This window comes from Salvelinus alpinus, chromosome 16 (assembly GCF_045679555.1).
Source record: "Salvelinus alpinus chromosome 16, SLU_Salpinus.1, whole genome shotgun sequence".
NCBI lineage: Eukaryota > Metazoa > Chordata > Actinopteri > Salmoniformes > Salmonidae > Salvelinus > Salvelinus alpinus.
In genome coordinates, this window is record NC_092101.1 from 40,317,552 (window position 1) to 40,343,300 (window position 25,749).

The 25,749-nt window shown below is 45.8% G+C and overlaps 1 protein-coding gene across 2 annotated transcripts in view; it reads right to left on the bottom strand.

The window, feature by feature from the left end:
- sgip1a (SH3GL interacting endocytic adaptor 1a) overlaps nt 1-22,408 on the bottom strand; it is a 109,436-nt gene extending 87,028 nt beyond the window's left edge. The window contains exons 1-2 of one of the 2 annotated variants that reach the window (XM_071346212.1): nt 22,112-22,408; nt 21,518-21,562 (exon numbers count right to left, since the gene is read on the bottom strand). In XM_071346212.1, the coding sequence (XP_071202313.1) occupies nt 21,518-21,527 (10 nt within the window). In that variant the 5' untranslated portion in view covers nt 21,528-21,562; nt 22,112-22,408. Of the gene's footprint in view, nt 1-21,517; nt 21,846-22,111 lie in introns of both variants that reach the window. The other variant, XM_071346211.1, reaches the window with a different exon arrangement.
- Nucleotides 22,409-25,749: the final 3,341 nt, after the last annotated feature.

Sequence of the window (25,749 nt, forward strand, 5' to 3'; positions counted from 1 at the left end):
TAAACTGTTTAATGAAAGAGAATCCAATTCCCTTTAAAGTTTAACTAAATCATTGGCCCGCCCCATGAGCACAGACATTGATCTGGCGTCATGGGACAGCCCCTTTCTACTGTTACGAATATAACCCCCACCTGGAGGGATTCCCTTCAGACCAGCTTACCTCTATTACCACGAGAGGGCTATGGTTTGAGACCAGACCAGATTGCTGAATCTTTTAACCATACCACGTGGTTAAAATCTGAGACTATCGATCCGACAGAATAAGAGCAAATCTTTGATACTAATTACTAATCTGCAGCTAGGAATTCTATACCATTGAATGCGAAGGCCGACAACCGCTGAAACATCTATTCTATAAAAACATTTCTGAATGGGACTCTGAACTATCCATTCTAACCACGGAAGAGAGAGTGTGGACAAACTCTCCAACAGAAACGAACTTTCCAACAGAGATCACGACGACACACTGAGCGTAAATATATATATTGATTGCAATTATTCCTGAATGAGTGAGAGTTCATGTGCAAAGGATTAGCATTTCAATTGTTAGAATTATTAACTGTGTAGTGTCTTTAATCTTTCGCGCCCTTCTCAGTCCCTTTGTCTACCTAGCAGCCATGCCGGTTTAGCCCACTAGTGCACATCCCCTACCATTTCCTTGTAACCATATCTACTTTGTTTGTGTGTGCATTTCTGTGATTATTTAGTTATTTAATAAATAAATTATTGAGACAATTGATGTATGGATTCATAGTGAAGACTGGGTTCGTGCAGATAACCAACAATTTACGACGTTTGGAATGAGACTAACGTGAGGTAAAGAATAACTCAATAATTAGAAGACTAATTGATCAGATATTAACATATCTGAAAGTTATATTAGGAAAATTATAACTTTGTAATCTGAATATTTTCCTTGGTGCCCCAACTTCCTAGTTAATTACATTTACCTGATTAGTTAATCATGTAATAATAATTACAGAGAATTGATTTGATAAACTAACAGTCTTCAGTTTAATGATGCCAAAGACATGACACTCTCCTCTCCCAATAGATCAGCACTGCATCCATTCCCATTCACATTATACTATGGAAGAGAGGCTGAGAAAGCATTGTTCTCAACACTAACATGAGCAGCCTTTATAGAAACACATGATCAGACCTCACAGCCTGGACTTGTTGGAGAGAGACCACCTCAGACCTGAATCAGATCCAGACAAGGAGACATTTAGTGGATGAAGGGCTAACAAGTCAGTGAGTGAGTGAGAAAGAGAAAGAGAGAGAGAGACCTGTCTAGCAAACCAACAAGCTGTGTGTGTGCGCTGTGCGGTCCTGGACATGTACTGCTAGCCAGTGAGAGTAGGAGGGAGAAGGAGACAGGAGAAGAGAAAGAAAAGAGTGAGAGAGATGGCAGATACAGGAAGAGAGAGTGGCCCAAGCTTTCACACCAGTCATCAGTCTCCACACACAGTTGCCCTCTGACTACGCACAGCTCGACCAATCACATCACTTGTAGCTGCCTTGCGAGATGTTTTATTGGTCAGAATAGAACGCTCATGGAGATAGACTTCATGAGAGTAGAAGGCTGAGACACATTGTCCTCAACAGCTCTTGTTCAGATGAAATATTACGGAGGAGCAGCTAATGTGAATCAGTAGCTGAGATGAATGAGGATCATGTTCCTTCTCAGCTCCCTGGGGAGACAGGAAATTTGTAAGCCTCACTATGCTGAGGAGTCACAGAGATGTGACAGCATACGGCAGTGATTTTAAATGGCCGACTCAGCAAGGAAACAACTTCATCTTTAAAAGGTCTCTCTCCCTCACGGGGATTCTTTGGCATGGGAAATGTGTTTACATTGCCAAAGCAAGTGAAATAAACAAAAGTGAGAACATCATCAATTATGTACAGTGTTTTAGCCATGTGCAAATAGTTCTAGTGGGAATAGTAGGGGGAAATAAATAAACATAAATATAGGTGGTATTTACAATGTTGTTTGTGCTCCATTGGTAGCCCTTTTCTCATGGCAACGGGCCACACATCTTGCTGCTTTGATTGCCCACTGCGGTATTTCTCCTAACAGATATGAGAGTTTATCAATGTTTGATTTGTTTTCAAACTCTTTGTGATCTGTGGGAAATATGTGTCTCTAATGTGGTCATACTGTATATTTGGCAGGACGTTAGGAAGTGCAGCTCAGTTTCATTTTTGTGGGCAGTGTGCACATAGCCTGTCTTCTCTTGAGCGCCAGGTCTGCCTATGGTGTCCTCTCTCAATAGGAAGCCTATGCTCACTGAGTTTTCTTAATGTTGTACTCTCTGTTTAGGGCCAGATAACAAAAAAACTCATCAAATTGGAAAGCTAATTCTTTCCATCTTTTTGTTTTCTCATGATTTGGTTGTCTCTAATTGTGTTGCTGTCCTGGGGCTCTGTGGGGTCTGTGTATTTGTGAGCGGACTCTTCGCTAGGTTAATCTCTCTGTAGGTGAGGGCTTTGTGGTGGAATGTGTGGGCATTGCTTCCTTTTAGGTGGTTGTAGAATTTAACATCTCTTTTCTGGATTTTGATAACTAGTGGGTATAGTCATAATTCTGCTCTGCATGGATTGTTTGGGGTTTTGCGTTGTACACAAAGTATATTTTTGCCAAATTCTGCATGAGTCTCAATCGGGTGTTTGTCCCATTTTGTGAATTCTTGGTTGGGGAGTGGATCCTAGACCTCACAACCATAGAGGGCAATGGGTTCTATATAACTGATTAAGTACTTTTTGTCAGATCTTAAATTGGGATCTCTCCCTCCCTCCAGACCGATAGGGAGATCTGACTGCTAAAGGCTCAAAGCCGTTAGGAATTACTTTGGATTTCTCTTCCCTCCATCCCTCTCTCTAATCAGTGTGTCCAAGGCAGTCCTGATCTCCTGCCCCCTCCATATAGGGATTACAGGTTGATCAGGGAGGGGAATGTACTGTCAGGCCCTTCTAACCAGAGGGTCTATTTAAACCAACCTTAAAATTCTTCTCATCAACCACCATCCCATCCACAAGCCACTAAGGAGGTCTGTTTACAAAGGGAAGGAAGGAAGAATGAAAGAACGAAAGAGAGAGAGAAACCACAAGCAATCTCTAGTTCTGGAACCACTTGAAGAAACACACACCACCAATTTGTCTCACTCACACCCCCACCCAGCCCTGTGGTAACCATAGGCTGCTGCTCTGATCCCGTCATAAAAAACGCATCCCAGGGAAAGTGTCTGCTTGGCCATCACCTATCAAGCACCAGATAAAGAACATATCAAAAGCACTGGTTCATTTCAAATACAAAACAGACGCAAAATGGAGTGAGAATCTTAGCAGCCCTACATCAAACAGCCATCTTATAAGAAGAAACTGGTTGTGGGCTGGGGACACGTACGCTCTGAGCCCCACTGACATGACTTTCAAAGGGCGAAACACACCGAGCACAGCTGTACACCAGGGCAGCACAAAGGGCTGAGACAGCCTGGGGCTTCGACTCGACAGGCTAACCTACCCTTCTCCCTTTCCCATCTCTGTGTTGAAGAAGTAACTTCCTCAGTAGTACCTTAAGATCAAATGTTTCATTGAACACTTTTAAAAGTCTTTCTACATAATATGGACTTTCATGTCAAAGAAATCAAATTAAAATGGATTTGCTTATTCTAAGACATTAATACAAATGTCCTCTGTATTAATTTTGGTTACACAGAAAGTGGCAACGTTGTCACAACGATGGCTGCCATTTCAACAGTATACTATGTAATACTATATAGTCCTTGTACGTTTCCACAATCGACATAGATTCTAAGATGAGATGTGGCTGCTTGTCTTCCTCCATAGTTAACAGCCAGTGGGATTTTCTTTTGACAAAATAAAAGTCTTGAAAGACGTCAGGCTCTGCGGTGCGGTGAGGTTGTCTTCAAGGCTCATATAAACCTCAAACACAACAACATCAAACACTCCTTCCTCTGGCTGTAAAACCGAGATTCACTGAGAATGACTGCTATTCTGCCAGGCAGTCAGATGCTGCAGGGAGGGAGAGAAGAGCATCCAGGGATAGCTATGTCTGTATGTCCATTGTCCAAGGAGACTAGGTGAGTGTCTGACGTCATCGTAACCTATCCAGAAACATTATCAAATGAGCTATCGTTCATTTTTTAGTAAAAAGACTCTGACCTCGTCTGTCATCATGTCACATAAAGCATGTCAAGACCAACACATCAAGACTCCAGACCAAGGCCAGAACACATCACACAATCTCTGACATCTCACAAAAAAAACATTACTAGCAATAATAGATTAAAGAAATGAGGCCAAGGCTCTGTGGAAGAAGTTAGAGGGTGCAATACAATACAATCATGACAATGGAATATTATTCATCTACAATATACCCTTGATGCACAACAGGGCCTGGGAGGTTCACAGGGATCCACAGTACTCCATCAATGACCCGGTTTTCAACTCAATACTTCCTGTATTTTTTAACATAAATGCACTGTACTTTAAGCTTTAAAACTGCTAAATTGTCTCTGTTCCCCATGGGAAAATGTGTAGAGTTGACGGAAATTAGCATTAGAACTGCTAAATGTGCTCGGATGCCTTTAAAAAGTGGTCTTTCCTAGGACCTGAGCCCCAAAAAGTTTGGGAACCCCTGGACTAGACCACACACATTTACATTTACATTTAAGTCATTTAGCAGACGCTCTTATCCAGAGCGACTTACAAATTGGTGCATTCACCTTATGACATCCAGTGGAACAACCACTTTACAATAGTGCATCTAAATCTTTTAAGGGGGGGGGGGGGTTTCTCAGAAGGATTACTTTATCCTATCCTAGGTATTCCTTGAAGAGGTGGGGTTTCAGGTGTCTCCGGAAGGTGGTGATTGACTCCGCTGTCCTGGCGTCGTGAGGGAGTTTGTTCCACCATTGGGGTGCCAGAGCAGCGAACAGTTTTGACTGGGCTGAGCGGGAACTGTACTTCCTCAGTGGTAGGGAGGCGAGCAGGCCAGAGGTGGATGAACGCAGTGCCCTTGTTTGGGTGTAGGGCCTGATCAGAGCCTGAAGGTACTGAGGTGCCGTTCCCCTCACAGCTCCGTAGGCAAGCACCATGGTCTTGTAGCGGATGCGAGCTTCAACTGGAAGCCAGTGGAGAGAGCGGAGGAGCGGGGTGACGTGAGAGAACTTGGGAAGGTTGAACACCAGACGGGCTGCGGCGTTCTGGATGAGTTGTAGGGGTTTAATGGCACAGGCAGGGAGCCCAGCCAACAGCGAGTTGCAGTAATCCAGACGGGAGATGACAAGTGCCTGGATTAGGACCTGCGCCGCTTCCTGTGTGAGGCAGGGTCGTACTCTGCGGATGTTGTAGAGCATGAACCTACAGGAACGGGCCACCGCCTTGATGTTAGTTGAGAACGACAGGGTGTTGTCCAGGATCACGCCAAGGTTCTTAGCGCTCTGGGAGGAGGACACAATGGAGTTGTCAACCGTGATGGCGAGATCATGGAACGGGCAGTCCTTCCCCGGGAGGAAGAGCAGCTCCGTCTTGCCGAGGTTCAGCTTGAGGTGGTGGTCCGTCATCCACACTGATATGTCTGCCAGACATGCAGAGATGCGATTCGCCACCTGGTCATCAGAAGGGGGAAAGGAGAAGATTAATTGTGTGTCGTCTGCATAGCAATGATAGGAGAGACCATGTGAGGTTATGACAGAGCCAAGTGACTTGGTGTATAGCGAGAATAGGAGAGGGCCTAGAACAGAGCCCTGGGGGACACCAGTGGTGAGAGCACGTGGTGAGGAGACAGATTCTCGCCACGCCACCTGGTAGGAGCGACCTGTCAGGTAGGACGCAATCCAAGCGTGGGCCGCGCCGGAGATGCCCAACTCGGAGAGGGTGGAGAGGAGGATCTGATGGTTCACAGTATCGAAGGCAGCCGATAGGTCTAGGAGGATGAGAGCAGAGGAGAGAGAGTTAGCTTTAGCAGTGCGGAGCGCCTCCGTGATACAGAGAAGAGCAGTCTCAGTTGAATGACTAGTCTTGAAACCTGACTGATTTGGATCAAGAAGGTCATTCTGAGAGAGATAGCGGGAGAGCTGGCCAAGGACGGCACGTTCGAGAGTTTTGGAGAGAAAAGAAAGAAGGGATACTGGTCTGTAGTTGTTGACATCGGAGGGATCGAGTGTAGGTTTTTTCAGCAGGGGTGCAACTCTCGCTCTCTTGAAGACGGAAGGGACGTAGCCAGCGGTCAAGGATGAGTTGATGAGCGAGGTGAGGTAAGGGAGAAGGTCTCCGGAAATGGTCTGGAGAAGAGAGGAGGGGATAGGGTCAAGCGGGCAGGTTGTTGTGCGGCCGGCCGTCACAAGACGCGAGATTTCATCTGGAGAGAGAGGGGAGAAAGAGGTCAGAGCACAGGGTAGGGCAGTGTGAGCAGGACCAGCGGTGTCGTTTGACTTAGCAAACGAGGATCGGATGTCGTCGACCTTCTTTTCAAAATGGTTGACGAAGTCATCTGCAGAGAGGGAGGATGGGGGAGGAGGGGGAGGAGGATTCAGGAGGGAGGAGAAGTTGGCAAAGAGCTTCCTAGGGTTAGAGGCAGATGCTTGGAATTTAGAGTGGTAGAAAGTGGCTTTAGCAGCAGAGACAGAAGAGGAAAATGTAGAGAGGAGGGAGTGAAAGGATGCCAGGTCCGCAGGGAGGCGAGTTTTCCTCCATTTCCGCTCGGCTGCCCGGAGCCCTGTTCTGTGAGCTCGCAATGAGTCGTCGAGCCACGGAGCAGGAGGGGAGGACCGAGCCGGCCTGGAGGATAGGGGACATAGAGAGTCAAAGGATGCAGAAAGGGAGGAGAGGAGGGTTGAGGAGGCAGAATCAGGAGATAGGTTGGAGAAGGTTTGAGCAGAGGGAAGAGATGATAGGATGGAAGAGGAGAGAGTAGCGGGGGAGAGAGAGCGAAGGTTGGGACGGCGCGATACCATCCGAGTAGGGGCAGTGTGGGAAGTGATGGATGAGAGCGAGAGGGAAAAGGATACAAGGTAGTGGTCGGAGACTTGGAGGGGAGTTGCAATGAGGTTAGTGGAAGAACAGCATCTAGTAAAGATGAGGTCAAGCGTATTGCCTGCCTTGTGAGTAGGGGGGGAAGGTGAGAGGGTGAGGTCAAAAGAGGAGAGGAGTGGAAAGAAGGAGGCAGAGAGGAATGAGTCAAAGGTAGACGTGGGGAGGTTAAAGTCACCCAGAACTGTGAGAGGTGAGCCGTCCTCAGGAAAGGAGCTTATCAGGGCATCAAGCTCATTGATGAACTCTCCAAGGGAACCTGGAGGGCGATAAATGATAAGGATGTTAAGCTTGAAAGGGCTGGTAACTGTGACAGCATGGAATTCAAAGGAGGCGATAGACAGATGGGTAAGGGGAGAAAGGGAGAAAGACCACTTGGGAGAGATGAGGATCCCGGTGCCGCCACCCCGCTGACCAGAAGCTCTCGGGGTGTGCGAGAACACGTGGGCAGACGAGGAGAGAGCAGTAGGAGTAGCAGTGTTATCTGTGGTGATCCATGTTTCCGTCAGTGCCAAGAAGTCGAGGGACTGGAGGGAAGCATAGGCTGAGATGAACTCTGCCTTGTTGGCCGCAGATCGGCAGTTCCAGAGGCTGCCGGAGACCTGGGACTCCACGTGGGTGGTGCGCGCTGGGACCACCAGGTTAGGGTGGCCGCGGCCACGCGGTGTGAAGCGTTTGTATGGTCTGTGCAGAGAGGAGAGAACAGGGATAGACAGACACATAGTTGACAGGCTACAGAAGAGGCTACGCTAATGCAAAGGAGATTGGAATGACAAGTGAACTACACGTCTCGAATGTTCAGAAAGTTAAGCTTGCGTTGCAGAAATCTTATTGACCAAAATTATTAAAATGATACAGTACTGCGGAAGTGGGCTAGCTAGCAGTGGCTGCGTTGTTGACTTTGTTTGAGAGTGTCGCTGGCTAGGTAACCTCGGTAGCTAGCTATGTAACCTCGGTAACTGGCTCGTTAATTAGTATAAACTACACAATTGTCTTAGATACAAGGACAGCAAAGACAACTATGTAGCTAGCTAACACTACACTAATCAATCGTTCCGTTGATCCGTTGAATGTAATAGTTTCTACAGTGTTGCTATTCGGTGGCTAGCTGGCTAGCGAGCAGTGTTGACTACGTTACGTTACGTTAAAAGGACGAAAAATAGCTGGCTAGCTAACCGAATTAGTCTAAACTACGCAGTTATCTTAGAAACAAAGACAGCAAAGACAACTATGTAGCTAGCTAACACTACACTAATCGAGTCGTTCCGTTGAATGTAATAGTTACTACAGTGTTGCTGTTCGGTGGCTAGCTGGCTAGGTAGCAGTGTTGACTACGTTACGTTAAAAGTTACGTTAAAAGAACGAAGAATAGCTGGCTAGCTACGCAATTATCTTTGATACAAAGACGGCTAAGTAGCTAGCTAAGATTAAACAAATCAAACCGTTGTACTGTAATGAAATGAAATGAGAATGTGAAAATGTGATACTACCTGAGGAGCGAAGCGGAATGCGACCGGTTTCCACTCTAGCTTCCGGAACAAGACACACACACACACACACACACACACACACACACACACACACACACACACACACACACACACACACACACACACACACACACACACACACACACACACACACACACACACACACACACACACACACACACACACACACACACAGGTGCAGTCCCACTATTAACCCCCAAAGAGAAGCACACAAAACACACTAAGGTAAATCGGAGGTGATTAGGTGTTACTCACTCAGTGATCCAGTCAAAGTAAAGTGCTGCTATATCTGGCCTGACATCTTAGCAAGCATCTTTGCCATGCTAAATTAGTATCCCAAAGATACAAGTAAAGTGCTGCTATATCTGGCCTGACATCTTAGCAAGCATCTTTGCCATGCTAAATTAGTATCCCAAAGATACAAGTAAAGTGCTGCTATATCTGGCCTGACATCTTAGCAAGCATCTTTGCCATGCTAAATTAGTATCCCAAAGATACAAGTAAAGTGCTGCTATATCTGGCCTGACATCTTAGCAAGCATCTTTGCCATGCTAAATTAGTATCCCAAAGATACAAGTAAAGTGCTGCTATATCTGGCCTGACATCTTAGCAAGCATCTTTGCCATGCTAAATTAGTATCCCAAAGATACAAGTAAAGTGCTGCTATATCTGGCCTGACATCTTAGCAAGCATCTTTGCCATGCTAAATTAGTATCCCAAAGATACAAGTAAAGTGCTGCTATATCTGGCCTGACATCTTAGCAAGCATCTTTGCCATGCTAAATTAGTATCCCAAAGATACAAGTAAAGTGCTGCTATATCTGGCCTGACATCTTAGCAAGCATCTTTGCCATGCTAAATTAGTATCCCAAAGATACAAGTAAAGTGCTGCTATATCTGGCCTGACATCTTAGCAAGCATCTTTGCCATGCTAAATTAGTATCCCAAAGATACAAGTGCAGCTACAAAACCACTGACTCAAATGCATTACAGCTATTCATTTATATCTAATGGACAGCATCATGTATAACGAAATATCATTTGTGTGTGTAATTATCAAATCAATTACCAGTGACGTAGTTCCAGCAGGGACCGAGCTGCCGAGGAAATCCTAATTGGACATAGCCATACTAAATAACTGTCTCACAAAAGGTCAAAGCTGTCCAAAAATTGAATTACTCGCTCCTCTCCTTTGCTTTGGAAGAGGACCAAACTTCCCCGGAGAGATAACTAGGGGAGAGATGAGATCCAGATCATCAACAGTGTCTCAGACTGTGGACTGATGAACCAGCATGGTTAGAAGGACTCCTCTAAGCCAGAGTTCTTCCCTCAGGCCTTCACACGCAGGCACACATGTGCAAACACACACATGCATGCAGACACACACACCGCCTACTACCCTGCAAAATATTACACATTCAGCTACCGCTCAGTCACAGCTGTCTGATATACTATATTTCTTGTCTCATACACACATATACACACACATTCACTACGTGTACACACACACATACACTACGTGTACACACACATACACTACGTGTACACACACATACACTACGTGTACACACACACACATACACACACACTACACGTACACATACATACACTACGTGTACACACACACATACACTACGTGTACACACACACATACACTACGTGTACACAGACATACACTACATGTACACACACATACACTACGTGTACACACACATACACTACATGCACACACATACACTACATGTACACACACATACACTACGTGTACACACACATACACACACATACACTACATGTACACACACGTACATACACATACACACAGTACAGGTACACACACATACACTACACACACACAACACATGTACACACACAGACAATGCAAACACACCCACATATGCATTCCACACACAAATACATCTCACACACTCACCCACATATGTCAAACACAGCTGACCTCCATCCCCCTCCATCCATCCTCACAGTTTCCATCTAAAACCTCATCTCTACTCTTCCTGTTGCCGTGGTGCTGCATCACTGTGACCGTGTCTAGACTTGACAGTTCATGCAGCTTTAGTATTCTGATCATAGAGTTCTGATCATGGAATTCTGAACACGTCATGCATCCACACCTCCATTTAAAATTGTCTACCGGGTCCTCTGTGTCTGGATAACATTTCACAAATGGTGGAATAGTCAAAATATGATAACACAACAACAACTGATGGGAGTAGCTAACTACTGTAGCCAACTAGCCAGCTAACCTCTGTAGCTAGCCAGAAAGCTAGCAAGCAATGCTAAAGAGATTGCAAATGGGTTAGCATAACTCTAGCTTTTTTTCTAAATATTAGCTAGCATTTATGAGGCAAGCAAACGTTCCTCACACGTTAGGAACGCATTTCCTCCAACGTCATAATGAAAAGGTGCCTCTCGGTCCAAAAAGACACGTTTTCTGGAGACTTGTGGGAGGAGTGCTGATGACTTCGCCCACTGTATGCGCTTTCGGTAGCCTGATTGCGTCCAGACAGACGTGAAATCCGCACACAATGCATCCCTGACCACCTTCTGAAGTGGTCAGACAGATCTGAACACAATCAGACCACAAAGCTACTTTTGTGCATCTAAACCCGTGTTTTCAATGCGACCTTCGTATTCTGATAGCAGAAGTCGCATGTGAATGTCAAGTGTAGACACGACCTGTGTCACTGCCTGCACCCATACTAGTCTCCATTCCTGGCCATCTCAGGGAAAATGGGATATGCAAAAAAACACATTTCACACCACATACTTGTACATGTGTGAAACAGGACAAATAGTGGGAAAAAATGGCCCTATTTGACAGCTTTGGCACTGATACCAGCATCACAGTGAAACCTAATGGATACGTCCATCCTGTTAATGCAACACAAACACGGTTCTATAGATCAAAATGGATGCCACCGCTGCAGAGTTGAAACTATGCATTACCTGTACTATACTGGAGATGAGTCCCTCTAAAATCCTCTTTAACCAGCGGTTGAATTCCCTAGAAATGTAACACACTGCACATAACTGGCAAAGCGCCAAAGTGAGATCAGATTGCCCCCTGGGATTACACCTAACCGTGGACTGTGTATTATGTCTGTGTTTGGATCCAGTCAGAGACATTGTGGGGCTGAGAGAGGGCCAGAGACAGACACAGCCTTAGTTAATAGGCAACGTGGGAGCAGCTGATTTAGTTATGGAGGGAAGAGATGAATAAAACATGACCAAAATAAATCACTCCAACTTCCCTCAAGGCATCCCCCTCTTCTTTACCCCATCCCTCCCCTTCTTTACCCCATCCCTACATCTCTCCCTCCTCAAAACCGGAAGTAGGGAAGGAGCGGAGCAGATGTCCATATCAACAGGAAATGGAGAACACTCAGGGGAAAGGAGGAGGAGAGGAGAGAGACAGAACATGGTAGTAAGAGTGAAAACAGATATTCTCAGATGGAATAGGCTGGCACAAGCTGGTTGCCTCTGGACTCTGGCACATGGCTGGAGTGACAGGATGGCAGAGCTGCGGGCAGAATCACGGCTGGCATTGTTTGGGTTCTAATCGGGGCTAAAAGTCTGTATACTGGTAGAGATTGTAAAGAGTTATTTGGGCTCTACATATTTCTTTCTGAGATCCCGTCTAGACTTTCTGAGTTCGAGCAAATAGGAGTCGCATAGGCCAGTGATGTAACACGCAGGACAGTGACTCAACAAAATAGAGGCCTGAGCTGGCTGCCATCCGGGGTCACTGGGATCACAGAGTTCTCCCTCTCTCTGTCTCTTCCTTCTCTCTCCCTCTCTCCCATTCTCTCTCTGTTTCTCTCTCTCTCCCTGCCGCTCTCCCTCGCCTCCTCTAAGCTTTCTGACTGATTACCTATGTCCCTTCATCTCTCTTCCTCTGTTTACCCATCTTTTCCTGACACGCCGTTTCTTGCTCTGTTGTCTCTCTCCCTCCAATCCTACAGCTATCCCCTGTATATAGCCTCGTCATTGTTATGTCATTTTCTTGTGTTACTTATATATATATTTTTTAATTGTACTTTAGTTTATTATGTAAATATTTTCTTAACTCTATTTCTTGAACTGCATTGTTGGTTAAGGGCTTGTCAGTAAGCATTTCACGGTAAGGTCCACACCTGTTGTATTCGGTGCATGTGATAAATAACAATTGATTTGATATTTCTCTTTTTTTTTCACTCGGCTCTGTTCCTGGTGGTTTTGGTATTCTCTCACTGCAATTCTGGGCCTGACACTGCTGTCAGAGACAGTATAATCATCAGGAGTTTCTGCAGTGTATATGTGTGCGTGTGTTTGTGTGTATTGTGTGCGAGAGCATGCTTGCGTGTGTGTGTGTGTGTGTGTGTGTGTGTGTGTGTGTGTGTGTGTCTGAGAAGAGAGAAAGAGAGACCTCCTAATCCAGGGTCACATGTTCAAGAAGGCTCTAATCTGTGATTGGAGCTCGCCCGCTACACTCGCTCACACACACTCACAGATACACAAACAGATGAACAGACTAGAGAGAGAGACAGTGATACAAAATATAAGGAGACTGACAGACAAACAGCTAAAAAGACAGAGAAAGAAAGTCTGGAAGGCAAACAGACTGACATACTGTAAATAACCAGCCTGACAATCCATACGGAAGCCTGCGTCACAGGCACATGTCAACTTAATGTGCTTTTAAATCATTATCTTCCTGTCACGTGACTAATACGGCATTTACTTTTCCTGTGTGTCTGTGAGAGGAACCCATACTACCGTTAACACCCTAGCAGGCAGACAGGCTAGCCCGTCAGTCTGGAGAAGGAAGGTTTTCCCAGCGCTGCTGCCTGTAAAATAAGCAATTGTGTTCCTCTACCCCTACACAAGGCCACGCTCATTAAACACTGTTTGACTTATCTGAGACAGATCATGAGAGAAGGTTTACTTTAGGTGGGCTGAGGGAGGGGGGGTGCATGTGTGTGTACGTGTGTGTGTCTTAGAGTGATGAAGTGGAAGTTAATGTGTATGTATGTTAATGAGAGGTGTAATAGCAGTGGACAGAGGTGTGAGGGCATAAAAAGGGACAAATGAAGGACAATGAATCCAGACGACAGTCCCCTTCCTCTGCCCAGTTCCTGTCCCTGCTGCGTGCCTTTGTTGTGGGAAAGTTCATTTTGGGTCTTTTGGGTCTCTTACTGAATAATTGTCCCTCACAGCAACAAAGACCTTATTCTTCCCTACAATGAGTTCTTCCTCATCTGTGGCCTGTCTCTTCATTCTCACACACACACACACACACACACACACACACACACACACACACACACACACACACACACACACACACACACACACACACACACACACACACACACACACACACACACACACACACACACACACACACACACACACACACACACGACCTGTGTGGCTCAGAGCAAGGCGCTTGTTCCAAGGGTCATGGGTTTGATTCCCGTTGGGGCCACCCATAAGTGTTTTTAAGTCGCTTTGGAAAAAAAGCAGCTAATAAATGGCATATGTTGTTGTATATTACACACACACACACACACACACACACACACACACACACACACACACACACACACACACACACACACACACACACACACACACACACACACACACACACACACACACACACACACACACACACACACACACACACACACACACACACACACATACCTCAGTGGCTCCACACACAAACGGGTCACCTGGACATGTTACCTCTTGAGAATACCTCCAGACGTCACTGCCCGTCCCCATCCCCGTCCCCTCCCTTTCCCTACCCTCAGTATCCTTATCCTCTCCTCTCTGTGCTCCGCTCCACAGCCACATCTCCAGTCCAAACACTTGTTATAAAAGCATCTGCTGCCAAAGCAGAGAGGAGTAATGCTCCCTCCACAGGAAAGGCCTTTCCTCTGGGGCTGTCAGAACATTATTCACTACTGCTTCCTGTCTAACTCTGCCTCTAAGTAGCTGAACACAGTGACCAGGGCCTGTCCAGTAGCACATAGAGCTGTGACAACACCAGTATTGCTATATTTTTTCCACTGCAGAAATGAAAATATGAAGCAGACCAAACTCTTTGGTCCTTTGAAAACTTGCTGTATGTAAAATATTGTGTGCGATAGGTTAGGAAATAAATACATTTGACTCTGGAAGACAACATAATGATGCTTGTTTCCAACATTAGAGCCATTTTCCTAAAGAAGTTAAATCAGCTTCGTTTTTTGTTTACTTACCACGATACTAACGGGTATTGCGATACTGGTATCGTCCCGGCCCTAGAGACAGGGGGATAGTAAATCTCTCACAACACAATGCTCATTAAAAATCAAGGGTAGATTAAATGACTCTGTCGCAGCCGGCCGCAACCGGGAGATCCGTGGGGCGACGCACAATTGGCATAGCGTCGTCCGGGTTAGGGAGGGTTTGGCCGGTAGGGAGGGTTTGGCCGGTAGGGATATCCTTGTCTCAGTATGTAAAAAATTATAATAATAATGTAATAAAATGTATGCACTCTACTGTAAGTCGCTCTGGATAAGAGCGTCTGCTCTTGGCCGGTAGGGATATCCTTGTCTCAGTATGTAAAAATTTAATAAAATGTATGCACTCTACTGTAAGTCGCTCTGGATAAGAGCATCTGCTAAATGACTTCTTTATGTTTATGGTGTGATTTATAGATGTGTAATGGATGCTTTATGTATAGTTCATGTAAATTGTTACTTTTGGTTTTAGTCATGTATTGTTTCATGGTTCAGGATGAGAGTGTGCAGGGTAGGTGCTGCAGCTGAGGTACTAGGGAGGGAGAACCCTGTTAACCACGGTAACAGGGGCGGGTCCTGTAGAGTAATGCTAGGGTGGGACCTAGCACAGACCTACAACTAGTCACAGGAAATGGAACAGCAACAACACAACTATTTAAACATCTATTTAAAGCAGCCTTCCTAAATCCTAGTCTTGTCCTGATCCCAACCCTGGTGTTAGCCTAAGGTGTTAGCCCTAGCTGAAGCCCTTTTGGGACCACCTGGGCCTCTCCCATTCAGTCACAGCTTCAACTATATTAAAACTTTTAAAGCCATACTACTGGCATCAATGACCTCTTCTTGGAAACATAGCATTAGGAGGTTACCCAGGGCTAATGCTCCCAAGAATGGGCCTCCCTCTGGGCTCTTATTCCTAGAGCTACCATATCCTGTGGGCGTCTCAAGGTCTGCCTGTACGGCTAACTGTGTAGTCCCTGTCGATCAACCTTAACAGGACTTAATAATACCATAATAAGCACCGAATGGTGATTATGTGATAAGTCTTGTTCCTCCATAACAATACCAGGAACCTACAGTGCAGCCACCTATTCCAGTGTTTCCCGACCCTTTCCTTGATTACCTCCAACCAGTTCCACGTATTTGATCTAGTCCAATACTAGAACGCCTGATTCAACATAGTCAACAGATCATCAAGCTCTTGGGGCTAGTATCAGGTGTCCTGCTAGTACTGGAATAGATTCAATGTAAGACTGTCAGTTGCTGGGGTCTCAGGAGTTTAAAAGGTCCAATGCAGATGTTTCTATCTTAATACCAAATCTATTGCTGGGTAATAATTAAGTACCTTACTGGGATTGTTTTCAATTTAAAATGATCAAAAATAGTTTCTTAGCAAAGAGCAATTTCTCAAGCAAGAATTTTGCTAGAACTGTCTGGGAGTGGAAAGCTGAAAACTAGCTGTTATTGGCGGAGAGGTTTGGAAGTCTTTCTTACTGGTCTATTAACCAATTTACCACCTGGTGATGTCACCAGGCATGCCAAAACTCCATCCCACCAAAACTGGCTGAAATATCAGGTGGTCTTTTCAAACAGTTCTTATACTAAAAAGGGCATTATCATCATTTTCACAATTTCACAGTATTATTCCAACCTCATAGTGTGGAAGTATATACAGTGGGGAGAACAAGTATTTGATACACTGCCGATTTTGCAGGTTTTCCTACTTACAAAGCATGTAGAGGTCTGTCATTTTTATCATAGGTACACTTCAACTGTGAGAGACGGAATCTAAAACAAAAATCCAGAAAATCACATTGTATGATTTTTAAGTAATTAATTTGCATTTTATTGCATGACATAAGTATTTGATCACCTACCAACCAGTAAGAATTCCGGCTCTCACAGACCTGTTAGTTTTTCTTTAAGAAGCCCTCCTGTTCTCCACTCATTACCTGTATTAACTGCACATGTTTGAACTCGTTACCTGTATAAAAGACACCTGTCCACACACTCAATCAAACAGACTCCAACCTCTCCACAATGGCCAAGACCAGAGAGCTGTGTAAGGACATCAGGGATGAAATTGTAGACCTGCACAAGGCTGGGATGGGCTACAGGACAATAGGCAAGCAGCTTGGTGAGAAGGAAACAACTGTTGGCGCAATTATTAGAAAATGGAAGAAGTTCAAGATGACGGTCAATCACCCTCGGTCTGGGGCTCCATGCAAGATTTCACCTCGTGGGGCATCAATGATCATGAGGAAGGTGAGGGATCAGCCCAGAACTACACGGCAGGACCTGGTCAATGACCTGAAGAGAGCTGGGACCACAGTCTCAAAGAAAACCATTAGTAACACACTACGCCGCCATGGATTAAAATCCTGCAGCGCACGCAAGGTCCCCCTGCTCAAGCCAGCGCATGTCCAGGTTCGTCTGAAGTTTGCCAATGACCATCTGGATGATCCAGAGGAGGAATGGGAGAAGGTCATGTGGTTTGATGTGACAAAAATAGAGCTTTTTGGTCTAAACTCCACTCGCCGTGTTTGGAGGAAGAAGAAGGATGAGTACAACCCCAAGAACACCATCCCAACCGTGAGGCATGGAGGTGGAAACATCATTCTTTGGGGATGCTTTTCTGCAAAGGGCACAGGGCGGCTGCACTGTATTGAGGGGAGGATGGATGGGGCCATGTATCGCGAGATCTTGGCCAACAACCTCCTTCCCTCAGTAAGAGCATTGAGATGGGTCGTGGCTGGGTCTTCCAGCATGACAACGACCCGAAACACACAGCCAGGGCAACTAAGGAGTTGCTCCGTAAGAAGCATCTCAAGGTCCTGGAGTGGCCTACCCAGTCTCCAGACCTGAACCCAATAGAAAATCTTTGGAGGGAGCTGAAAGTCCGTATTGCCCAGCGACAGCCCCGAAACCTGAAGGATCTGGAGAACGTCTGTATGGAGGAGTGGGCCAAAATCCCTGCTGCAGTGTGTACAAACCTGGTCAAGAACTACAGGAAACGTATGATCTCTGTAATTGCAAACAAAGGTTTCTGTACCCAATATTAAGTTCTGCTTTTCTGATGTATCAAATACTTATGTCATGCAATAAAATGCAAATGAATTACTTAAAAATCATACAATGTGATTTTCTGGATTTTTGTTTTAGATTCTGTCTCTCACAGTTGAAGTGTATCTATGATAAAAATTACAGACCTCTACATGCTTTGTAAGTAGGAAAACCTGCAAAATCGGCAGTGTATCAAATACTTGTTCTCCCCACTGTATAAAAACACAGGCAAATCATGTTTTTACTGCACTGGGCCTTTAAGGAGAGGTCTGGGGATCACTTCCTATTCCAGATTAGGACCATACCTCCACATCTATCCCTGACAGCTAAACTGGGTGTTTCCTCTGTAGAGATAAAACTGTTGATGGTTTCCGGTATAGTACCATTACCATACCTGGTCCTCCTAGCAATGGGATTTTAAACAGCCCTGCTAACAGGGATTAGCATCCACTTTTACACCTGACAGTCAGTAATCCAGCATCACAGAGCCACGCTAAAGTGGCGCTATCATGGAGGGCTATTTAAAGACACACGGCACACTGTGACTGTCGCTTTCCTCCCCATGCAACCTCCAACCCCAACACATACCTAACGTTGCCTAACACCTCTCCCTTGACACGTGCTGGGAGATGCCTCTGCCGGAGCTGAACTCTAGCTAGCTAGCGTCAGCTCTGACGAATAGACATACATAAATAAATAGCATGGCATGAACTTTGAAGTGAATACATAGCCTCACACTCTGTTGTTCAGATGCAATACATTTAATAATAACCAACATGTTGACAGAAGGCCTTCATCAGATTTCAGTTTTTCTTTGGCGTATGTACAGGATACACATGGTATACACCGGCCAACAAAATGCTTACTTGAGGTTCCTTCTCCACAATGCAACAACAATAAGAAATAATAAAAGATAAGAATACCAACATAAAGCAAATGCCTCAATAGAATATAAACATTTTAGCATAAGTATAATACAGGAAGGCACAATTTATAGTCCAATATTTACACATGTTTTGGGGAAGGGAGGATTGGAGGGCAAGCATTTAAATTGGTGGATGGCATGCACCCAGCTGAGAAGAGGAAGGAAACAAGGAAGGAAGGAAGGAAGGGACAGGTGGGACGGATGGATCACAAAGTCACTGGTGGCTGTAGGACATGTCTGATAACCTATAGCTTTTGTACGTATTTAACATCTCATCAGCCACTGTCAATGGACTGGGGAAGTGAGGAGCTTTGACTGGGGTGTTGATGACCATTCAGAAAGCGTCACATCATGTGACCCGTCCAGAGGTTATGATGAGGGACCAAGAGTAACACCATTATGATACACTGATTGAGACAGACACAGAGCACATGATGGATGTACACACATTATCTCACAAAACACACACACACAAAAACAAACTAAATCACTATCTATAGGGTTGTCAGAACTCAGTATGAGAGTCAGAATGGCCTGGGCAATCATAACCTGGTCAGTGATTGTGTTGTATTGAATGTCAGCATCAGAGAATCAGGGGTCCTATCCATGTTCAAACATCATGGGGTTTTACTGATGGGTGTTCCACCCGACTCAATGCTGCCGTCATGAGACAATGCTGTCCCTGCCCACTCCAGTCATTTGATGTGGACTCCAGGTGCCAAAGAAATTACAAGAACAGGAACATTTCCTCAGAACACGGAACATTGACTTGAATGGGAATAACCATTCTAGTACTTCTATTTCTATGACAGAAGTCAAGCTAACAACCTTAACAGCCGGGACTGGCGACCAGAGATAACTGGGGGCGACCGGGGATGACTGACGGCACAGACACACAGGGAGGTTCAGAGCCAGAGCCAACCGATGGTTAACGACATGCTTCTATGATAAAAAGGAAAATAGTGTAGCTGCATACACTATCACCAACGCAATACATTTATTAATCACCGTTTCAACAGCAAGCGGCCTTCACAGGGTACTGACGGTCTGGGTGTTCATATTACTGTACTACTACAGAGGGGAACGTCAGGGTACTGATGGTCTGGGTGTTCATATTACTGTACTACTACAGAGGGGAACGTCAGGGTACTGACGGTCTGGGTGTTCATATTACTGTACTACTACAGAGGGGAACGTCAGGGTACTGACGGTCTGGGTGTTCATATTACTGTACTACTACAGAGGGGAACGTCAGGGTACTGACGGTCTGGGTGTTCATATTACTGTACTACTACAGAGGGGAACGTCAGGGTACTGACGGTCTGGGTGTTCATATTACTGTACTACTACAGAGGGGAACGTCAGGGTACTGACGGTCTGGGTGTTCATATTACTGTACTACTACAGAGGGGAACGTCAGGGTACTGACGGTCTGGGTGTTCATATTACTGTACTACTACAGAGGGGAACGTCAGGTTACTGACAGTCTGGGTGTTCATATTCCTGTACTACTACAGAGGGGAACGTCAGGGTACTGATGGTCTGGGTGTTCATATTACCCAACACACTGGGCTAACTAGGCCTGAATGATGCCATTATCATGCTTAAATAAAGGTAGATGAGTAGTAATATTGTCAAAATCAATAGAAAGATAAATATAAGATAAGTCCATAGAATCAGAATGGCTTATTAGACTAGATTATATTTCTACGGATAAGTCACTGTTACAAATAGAGGATGAATTTTAAAAATAGATAATGGATTATAGAGATGAGAAGGAAGAAAATGTAGCAGGTAAAATAAATGTATAAAATGAATCTTGTGTTTACAGAATGCATAAATAACACTTGTCTCTCTCCATCACCGCAGACTGATTATGTCATCAACATAAAGGGCCATACATGCATTTAAAAATGACCAGAATGTAATGTGTGTTTTCAACACAAGGTGACTGTGACAGATCAATTTGTCCACAGCATGTACTCATGAACTAACGCAGCTATACCTAAGGTTGAAAATGGCCTTCAAACGCAACGCGAGCGACCGGCCGTGCATATACATGCTACAGCAGAACACACCGTGTTTACCGTGTGTGTGTGTGTGTGTGTGTGTGTGTGTGTGTGTGTGTGTGTGTGTGTGTGTGTGTGTGTGTGTGTGTGTGTGTGTGTGTGTGTGTGTGTGTGTGTGTGTGTGTGTGTGTGTGTGTGTCGCTCAATACAAAAATATTTTATGCAAGCTAGCCAGTTGGCCCATAAGCCCTTCTGCACAATAAAACCAAATAATCTTTATGACGGGAAGGGAAGAGGGGGAGAGAGAAAAAACACACAGTGTTCAATTCGCTGGGCCATTGTGTTGGCATGGTAGGGAGAGACGTTCTCAACGGTGGCTGTGCCCTTCCCACTGAATGACACGCAAGATCACTGGAATGCATGCACTCAAAATAGCAGGGCAGCTTATGACATTTGAAGCTGCCAAACACACACACATACACACACACACACACACACACACACACACACACACACACACACACACACACACACACACACACACACACACACACACACACACACACACACACACACACACACACACACACACACACACACACACACACACCGTAGAGGAGGCGGATAAATAAATAGAGAATCAATGAAAATGTGTCTTACCTTCCATCATGATTGCAGATTTGCATTCCTCTACCTCCAAGGAGCCTGAAAAGAAAGCAGGAGGGGAAGAGAAGCCCCTGGTTTGCAAATGATAAACTAGAGCACAGATCCTAGTGCCACGGATAACACCCAGCCTCAAACACCCCCACACGTCGTCTGTCAACTGGCCCAGGGTCCATGCACCGCGGCTGGGCAGAGAGGTGGGGCTGGCTGGGCACTGTGCCGATCGGTAGCCCGAGAGAGGCAGGGGCTGGGGCTTAGGCCATGGATGCTGCTACTAACCTACACAATCAGCTGAGGATGCTGAGGAAGGGAAAAAAAAGCTATTCTGAAAAGATTAGAAAAAGAGGGGGTAAAGAGGGAGGGGGGGTGGAGAGGCATAGCGAGAGAGAAAGAGATGACGGTCACAGCTGCTCTCAGCCAATCCCTGAGGTTCTCTGCAGAGTCACATGGCATTTAGCTTGCATCCTCTGACAGCCTGGCCCTACTAGTAGCCTCTCTCTTTCCCTCCCTCACACACAATCTCACACACCCACTCACACTCAAACGTAAGCATGTTAACGCATAGAAAGCACACACCCCTCCCCTGCCTACCTTGTGACGCTGAAGTGTGTAGACTCTGCTGGGCGATGAATGAGATTAATGATTTGCTCGTTGCCAGAATAACGAGCAGGTTGAAGTGAATTGACAGCCCATGTTGAGGACACACTCCCCAACTCACCCCCTGATCTTGGTTACAGAATATATGTATTTCCCCTCCTAGCTGGTATACACATTTTTCTGTAGGTTTACTGTATTTTAAAATCTCTATTTTCACAGTGCTCTGCCTTCTCTCTGCTACTCCCTCCCACTGTTTTTGCTCTGCCTGCAGGCTCAGTATGACTGCTCTCCCTCTCTGCCTCTCTCTATCTATCCCTCCCTTCCTCCCACCCACCCACCCACCCTCTCTCTGACCCTCCCTTTCTCTCTCCCTCTCACTGCCACTGGGGATAATAATAAATCATTGTGACGTCGGGAGGCCGATGCTGTGTACAGCTGCCCCTCTAGACTCAGCCCAACAGTTGAAGGAGCTACCGCTGCTACTACTAGCGTTCTGCTGCTACTACTACCTCTGCTACCACTACCACCGTTTTTCTACTGCTACAGTTCTGCTGCTACTACTACCATTCTGCTGCTACTACTACCACTGCTACCGTTCTGCTGCTACTACTACCACTGCTACCGTTCTGCTGCTGCTACTACTACCGCTGCTGCTACTACTACCGCTGCTACCGCTAATACTACCGTTCTGCTGCTGCTACTACTACCGCTGCTGCTACTACTACCGCTGCTACCGCTAATACTACCGTTCTGCTGCTGCTACTACTGACCACTGCTACCGTTCTGCTGCTACTACTACCACTGCTACCGTTCTGCTGCTGCTACTACTACCGCTGCTGCTACTACTACCGCTGCTACCGCTAATACTACCGTTCTGCTGCTGCTACTACTAACGCTGCTGCTACTACTACCGCTGCTACCGCTAATACTACCGTTCTGCTGCTGCTACTACTGACCGCTGCTACCGTTCTGCTGCTACAACTACTACTCCCGCTGCTACCGCTACCACCACTACCGTTCTGCTGCTGCTACTACTACCACTGCTACTGTTCTGCTGCTACTACTACTATTACCGTTCTGCTGCTGCTATTACTACCGCTGCTACCGTTCTGCTGCTACTACTACTACCGCTGCTACCGCTAATATTACCGCTGCTACCGTTCTGCTGCTACAACTACTACTACCGCTGCTACCACTACCACCACTACCGTTCTGCTGCTGCTACTACTACCACTGCTACTGTTCTGCTGCTGCTACTACTACTACTACCGCTGCTACTACTACCGCTGCTACCGTTCTGCTGCTACAACTACTACTACCGCTGCTACCACTACCACCACTACCGTTCTGCTGCTGCTACTACTACCACCACTACCGTTCTGCTGCTGCTACTACTACCACCACTACCGTTCTGCTGCTGCTACTACTACCACCACTACCGTTCTGCTGCTGCTACTACTACCACCACTACCGTTCTGCTGCTGCTACTACTACTACCGCTGCTACTACTACTACCGCTGCTACTACTACCGCTGCTACCGTTCTGCTGCTACTACTAATACCACCGCTGCTACCGTTCTGCTGCTGCTACTACTACTAATATTACTACTACCGCTACTGATCTGCTGCTGCTACCGTTCTACTACTACTACTACTACTACTACCTTTCTACTAGTACTACTACTGCTACCGTTCTACTACCACTGCTACCATTACTACCATTTCTTCTACTACTACTACCTTTTCTGCTGCTACCATTTCTTCTTCTACTGCTACAATTTCTTGTACTACTTCTGCTACCATTTCTTGTACTACTGCTGCTACTGTAACAGTTTACCTTTAGTCCGTCCCCTCGCCCCGACCCGGGCGCGAACCAGGGACCCTCTGCACACATCAACAACTGACACCCACGAAGCATCGTTACCCATCGCTCCACAAAGGCCGCAGCCCTTGCAGAGCAAGGGGAACCACTACTTCAAGGTCTCAAAGCGAGTGACGTAACCGATTGAAACGCTATTAGCGCGCTCCACCGCTAACTAGCTAGCCATTTCACATCCGTTACACTACCATTTCTTCTACTACTGCTGCTACCATTTCTTCTACTACTGCTGCTACCATTTCTTCTACTACTGCTGCTACCATTTCTTCTACTACTGCTGCTACCATTTCTTCCACCACGACGCCATCTGGCCCTAGAGGGAGTAGAGGAGGGAGGGAGGTGTGTGTACCGCTACTCTCAGCCTGCCACCAGCGAGAGGGGTATATAGATGGAGCGAGAAAAGGAGGGAGGGAGGGCGGGGAGAGAAAGAGAAATGTGTGTGTGTGCATGGAGGCTGGTGATTCATTTTACATGAGGGGGTGGGTGGGAGCCAGAGTAAAGGATGACCGCTCCACTACACGCTTTGCGTTGCTATCAGGGTCATGTCAATGTGATGTTCTATCTGCTTCACAGAGTGAGTGGTTTTGAGAGCGGAGGAGCAGAGTGGAAGAGTGTCTTTATTCTATTCTTCCCTACTGAAATGTAACATATTCATCGATCATGCAAAAGTACAGTATAATCAATAGCTTTGGTCCAGTTTTTCGCAAGTACTAATTCAATTGTTGCTTGTGGTTATACTAATTGATCCTCTAATTACACAAGTTGATTTTCTTTACATTGTGAAAATAGTCAATGTAGCTAGCTAGCTGCAGTTTGTGTTAGATAGTAGCTTCTTGATTTCATAAATCTTTGTAAAATAACCAGTGGTGTCTAGTGGAGGCCATATGCAACCAAAATAAACGTTATGTCTCATTATTTCAATACACAAGATAGAATGAACGTGCAATCGTCAGCCATCGAGAATTTAACCTCAGCGATTATTGAGCTTGGATGCTGCAATTGGACGTGACGCAACGCGAGCGCAACAAGGGCAGTAAAGCAGCTTTCATTGATTTCAAAGGAAGCATTCCCTCAATGGCTGATGGCTGACGGCAATGCCGGATGCCCGATGGCTATAGTGTAGCAGGCCCGTAATGGAGAAAAAACAAAGAGTGAAAGAGAGAGATAGGGGAGAAAGAGAGAGAGAGATGGGGGAGAAAGAGAGAGAGATGGGGGAGAGGATGTTTATGTTTCTGGCTGTGGAGCAGAGACTGAGCTGCAGGACAGACTGACAATTAGCCTAGCACTGCTGAGGTCTCCATAACAACAGAGCTACTGTAGTAACACAAATAGTATTACACAACAAATGATTAATTCACTTGCAGCTGCAGAATATACAAAATCTATAAACGATTAGGATTTAATTACAGATGTAAACTAGGTTTCTTAAAACAGGAAAACATATTGAGAGACACATGCTGTCACACTTTAAATTGAGCCAGTCCTGTGCTTCCTTATGCACAATGCATTCTCCCCAGTCATGCTCAGGTCCATGTGAAATGCTCTCTCCCTGCCCCCCTGTCTCTCTCCCTCCCTTTTCCTCCCTTGCCAAATTCATTGCTTGCACCTCTCCCCCTCATTAAGCCATGGCATGCTCCCTCCCTCTGTATACTTAACAGCCAGCAAATGCTTCCTGAGAGGAGTCCCCTGCTTTATCCGTCCCCCTCCCCCTAGCTCTACCAGACAAGGTTGCTTCTCTCCTCCACTGCCCCCC